This window comes from Nicotiana attenuata, chromosome 11, assembly GCF_001879085.1.
Source record: "Nicotiana attenuata strain UT chromosome 11, NIATTr2, whole genome shotgun sequence".
NCBI lineage: Eukaryota > Viridiplantae > Streptophyta > Magnoliopsida > Solanales > Solanaceae > Nicotiana > Nicotiana attenuata.
The window spans coordinates 30,681,087-30,686,335 of NC_031999.1; the positions used below are offsets into that span (position 1 = coordinate 30,681,087).

The following is a 5,249-nucleotide window of genomic DNA, read 5'->3' on the forward strand; positions in this document are numbered from 1 at the left end:
TATTGTCCTTAAATTTTGAACTTGTAACTGTAAGTTAAAGACTGCTTGTCCTTAACTTTTGAACGTGTAACTGTAAGTTAAGGACTGTCTGTCCTTAACTTTTGAACTTGGAAATCAAAGTTAAGGACCTATTGTCCTTAACTTTTGAACTTGTAACTATAAGTTAAGGACTGCCTGTCCTTGACTTTTGAACTTGTAACTATAAGTTAAGGACTGCATGTCCTTAACTTTAGAACTTGTAACTGTAAGTTAAAGACTGCCTGTCCTTAACTTTTGAACTTGTGTCCTTAACTATTGAACTTAACTTTAGGACTTCAGGACTACATTTCCTTAACTTTTGAACTTGAAACTCTAAGTTCAGGACCATGTCCTTAACTTTTGAATTTAACTTTAGGACTTCAGGACTACATGTCCTTAACACAATTATCAAAATTCAATTCCATAAAATGGTAAAGGGTCCCATCAACTAAATGGAAACAGTATAGTCAAAACCACGACATATAACAGATAATAACTATCAGATCAATTAAAACCCAAAGCCTAAAAGACAACAAGAACCTAACCAACCAAAAGAAAAAGAAAAAGAAATAAAGTTGGAGAAGTGGTCTGCAACGAGGAAGTGGTTTGCCTTTGGGTTTAGGAAGTGGGATGAAGTTGGGGAAGAACTTACTGCATAGGGAAGAGAAGTAACGAGTTTGGGAAATTTTGATCAGGAGAAAGGGTTTTGAAATTTTGATAGAGGGTTTGGGATGGAAAAGAGATAGAAGAAAGGGTAACTTCGTCTTTTCATATTAATTTTAATAGAGTAGTGGCTATTTTTGCTCAGCATTAAAAATGCTAGATAAAAAATAAATACCACTTTAAAAAGTGGCTACCACACGCCATTTCTACTGGAATTACACTGGACTTATGGTTGTTGTTCACTCAACAGACAAATCCAGCAAGAGAAGGAAAATGTAAGAGTTTTCCATCGTTCCTTCTTTTCCTCCCTCTGATTCTAAGCAAAGCACAAAGTCCCTTTAATCATGTGGTACAACACATTGAAACTCTAACAATGCCTCGTCTTAATAGAGTTGGCAAAGGACTCACCTGAACTTATGTTTTTGCAATGCATGAATATTCATTTTGTGATTGACTCCAACACACAACTAAGTGCGTGAAATTACTAATCTAAACAAATAAAAAGCACTCTGAAAGAATAGGAGTAAATCATTTACAACATCAAACAAGTGAATCAAACCAACAAGCAGCAGATCCGTTTATGCCAATTCTGCGCCAAAGAGGTCAGCTATGACATGTTAACTCATGTCAACTGATCTCTCCGTTTCCTTTTTGCTTCTTTTTCCTTTTTTTTTTTTTTTTTAGGGGGGGGGGGGGGGGGGGAGGTGGGGAGGGTTCTCTACTTATTTTCTTACGGCGACCACTAAAATANCCATATTGTGGTGGGTTTTTTTTTTTTTTTTTTTTTGGGGGGGGGGGGGGGGGGGGGAGTGGGGGGGAGTTCCTCTAACTTATTTTCCTAGGCAACCATAAAAATCTACAAGGTGATGAACTTATAAAAGAGAACTAAAAAAGAAACATTTACAGATTTCAGACGAATCAATTGGTGGCCAAACTGTCTGAATCAATGTCATCAACAGTGAGCCAGTCATTCGATTCCTCGCCTTCGGAATCTTTATCCCGGTGAATTGATTGGCCAGCCTTCTGCTGACTACCCTGAGCTTTAGAATTCTCATTTAGTTGAATCCACTCATGGGATTCGCTAGATGAGGAAACTTTCTTTCTATGTGTAGGCTTGCTTCCTTGCAGTCTATCTGATAGATCGGTATCATCATCCTCAAGATCACTGAAAGAAACGTCGTCCTCATCCTTGTCAGCAAATGAAGTTGTAGTCTTGGTCTTTTCATCTTCTAACTGCTGCTGAGGTTTCTCACTGAAAGAAACGCCATCTTCATCCTTGTCAGCAAATGAAGTTGTAGTCTTGGTCTTTTCATCTTCTAACTGCTGCTGAGGTTTCTCACCGTGCAAACTGTCTTTATCTTGAGAAGCATTTGCAGTGTCCGCTGAAATATTTTTCTCCTCCAATTTACTTTCAGAACCTTGCTGCTGTCCACTGACCTTGACATCCTTCTCAGACGCATCAACAGTCTCCGACTCCTTAGATGCCTCCGGCTGTGGGTTTTTCTTACTTTGCAACTGCTGCAGAAGCGTCTCCCTTACTTCAACAATCTACAGTAAAAGTCAAATTAACTTGAAAAAGCTTGATCATATCATCATAAATTTTCATTCAGAAAAAGGTTGAGAAAAGAGAGAACCACATGCACGAATGAGAAAAGAAAGAAAGAAAAAGGGGCATGAGCAAAAGAACTGACTACATAAACAGAAATGACCAAAAGAACTGGCTATATAAAAAGACATGACCAAAAGAAGTAGACTACATTCCCCCATAGAACAACACACCTGAACAGCACCCCAACAGCCCACCCCAAACAGTCCCCTGAAAACCAGTGATTACATCATCTCTCATCCTAAGTCCATTTTGAGATTACATGTGCTATATGTTGGATCAAACCAAAAAAAAATAAAAAGATTCAGAAGTAAACCACAACAACCACCTGAAAAGGCAATAACTTTGGCATTTCAGGGAAGAAAAGCTGTTGGGTTAAGAAAGTCGATAAATATACAGCCATACAGGGTTACTGAACTCTCTTTTCAGAGGTAGTAGAATATGTCATTCTTCCCTCCATTTTAAATGCCAAGTCGAGACTCGGATTTTTTCTTTAGTAGGCTACACTTAGTACATTTTCCTCGGCATGAATTGTACAGACACACTGCAAAATGCTGCATCTTACCAATTCCAAGAACTATCTACATCTTCCATGGCATTGGGTACTTTGGTTTTCTCCAAATTCTCTAGGGTATGAGAATGATAGTAGAAATCAAATACTTTTAAATAAGGTTGATACTAGAGGACCAACTTCACGTTCTCATTTATCTTTTACTCTTTTCGTTCATTCTTCTTTCCTAATTCAATGAAGCAGTACTGACAATCATCCAGCTTAATGATTCCGAAGAAAACGTGAGGAAAAAGTATACGACAATCCTATTTTTTCATCTGCCACATCTCTTCTGCCGAATCAAAAGAATGGGCCTCACTGATAATGCAAGAAACATCAGTAGATAAACTCTTAAGGACACTATTGCTATGCTAGTCAATGAGCTTGCGAGGAAACAACTAGATATTTCGATCTAAGTCTCTGCTTGGCTATCCAAACGCAACACTAAAAAAACTGCTCTGTTTCTAATAGTCATTTCTGAGGTTTAACGTTATTTTAGCTGTGGACCATTATTCTCTTAGATTTAATTTAGCTGGGACCAAAATGATCCAATTTTGTAAACTTTAAGGGCTATTAATATGCAGGATGATGTATTAGGGACCAAGATAAACCTAACCCTATACTTAAGGGATTATTTTGGTATTTTTTAGTTCTTTCTTCACTTTCTGTCTTAGTTTCTCACTTATTTGACTTACAGGCAATGACCGATAAAGTTTTATGCTTCCCTCCCTCCTTCCTTTTAAAAAAACGATTTTATTGATGAGAGAGAGGACAGGTACACTGATACAGAAGACCAGAAGCAAGAAGTCATCATAAAGAGGGAGTTAGCGAAGATGAGGTACAAAATTCTAGAAGTTAAGCAAACATGGGTGCCCAGTTTAAAACTGTTGTGGTGAAGATACCATTGCCCTTCTTCACACACAGAGGATGTGAAAACCCCTTTAACTCAGACCAAGTATTCTGGTAGATATTTAGTCCAAGCATTTTTCTCAATTCTGTTCTAATAACTGCACCAATGAGAAACTCTTCTAATTAACTTCAACAAAAATTCCTTTTGGCATGATATCTTCGTATAGTTAAACAAAAATTTGATACTTGACATGTGACTAGTTTTAGACAAAAATCATCGCGAATTTGACTTTAGCCTTTCTTCTTGCTTTAACATTCCTACTAGTATTATCTATTTGGAGAGTCAATATAGATAAATCACTACATTAACTTTTACGAGATAACTACATACATGTAAAAGGAAAATAAAGAGTCAAAATCATCCCTATAAGTTTAGAACAATTTATTAAAGAATAAGGGTTGAGGAAATGAGAAAAATCCAAAACAATAAAACATCAAATTACTAGCTTGCAGTAACATAATCAAGTATAGAGCAAACAGCATGTGTTTCTTATAAGTTCAATGGAAAGGAAAGAACTAGATATTGGTGAAGTAAGCTGTAGCGCTTTCACATGGAGCTGGATTATTCATGAACTCCTCAGATTACCTCGTTTTTGGACTAGCTCGAGTTAGTCAGCATCCAGCTCTAGCTAAGCTGATTGCTCAACGTGCCTGGTTAGTAGGCTCACAAGCCGATCAGTATGTTTCCATATTACATCTTCCATAAGCTCACACGTTTGTTGCATGAGTTTACAGTGAACTTATTCATACACAACACCCTACCCCTATCTGCAACCACCCTCCTCCTTTACAAAATTATTACACAATCTATAGAGGAAATGGAAGTAGAGATCTAACCAAATGCTCTTATAGGTCAGAAAGTAGACCCAGACCAGCAACCCACGAGTACAACCATGTCATTTGTCATAATATGAGGAGCTCCTGCTGGTGCTTCTGGCTTCAAGAATTTGGGGATATGCAGGAGGATCGTGAATGAGTCTAGAAAGATTCAAACTGACTTCTCAGCAATCTATTCCTTGTGGCATTTAGGAGTTTTTGGGATAATGAGGCTAGTATGCAGATAAATCAAGAATACTGACCAGGTTTTCTTAATTCTATGTTGGCAGCAGTACAGGGCACTGGCAGCACCTCTTTGGTGCCTTTCAATATTTTTCACTTAACTAGCTTAACTAAAGCTTATGGAATCTGAAACACTCAGGCTAAATTTGAGCCAGAAATCTTCTAAGAAGCACCCTGATGAATTTCAGCTTGATTCAACTTGTAAACATAGTCATAAAAAGACAAAGTATATCCCATGGGCTGACTATATAGGGAAATCAAGAAACGTAATACCCGGATTTCTCAGTGCAACCAATTCCACGAAATTAATGGATGTCCCTAAGGGAAAAGAAATTCCATGAAATTATGTGATCCCCAAGGTTCTAGCAGATTCGGGTAACGAAAAAAGAGGATGATCTGAAGTTGTCATCTCTCTCCCAACTTCATCCGCCACCAACTTCTTCT

General features: G+C 37.7%; 1 protein-coding gene across 2 annotated transcripts in view; it reads right to left on the reverse strand.

The window, feature by feature from the left end:
- Positions 1,549-5,249, reverse strand: part of LOC109234307 (probable serine/threonine-protein kinase kinX) — a 10,141-nt gene continuing 6,440 nt past the window's right edge. Inside the window, exons 3-4 of one of the 2 annotated variants that reach the window (XM_019400233.1) lie at positions 1,995-2,229; positions 1,549-1,907 (exon numbers count right to left, since the gene is read on the reverse strand). In XM_019400233.1, the coding sequence (XP_019255778.1) occupies positions 1,600-1,907; positions 1,995-2,229 (543 nt within the window). In that variant the 3' untranslated portion in view covers positions 1,549-1,599. Of the gene's footprint in view, positions 2,230-5,249 lie in introns of both variants that reach the window. The other variant, XM_019400232.1, reaches the window with a different exon arrangement.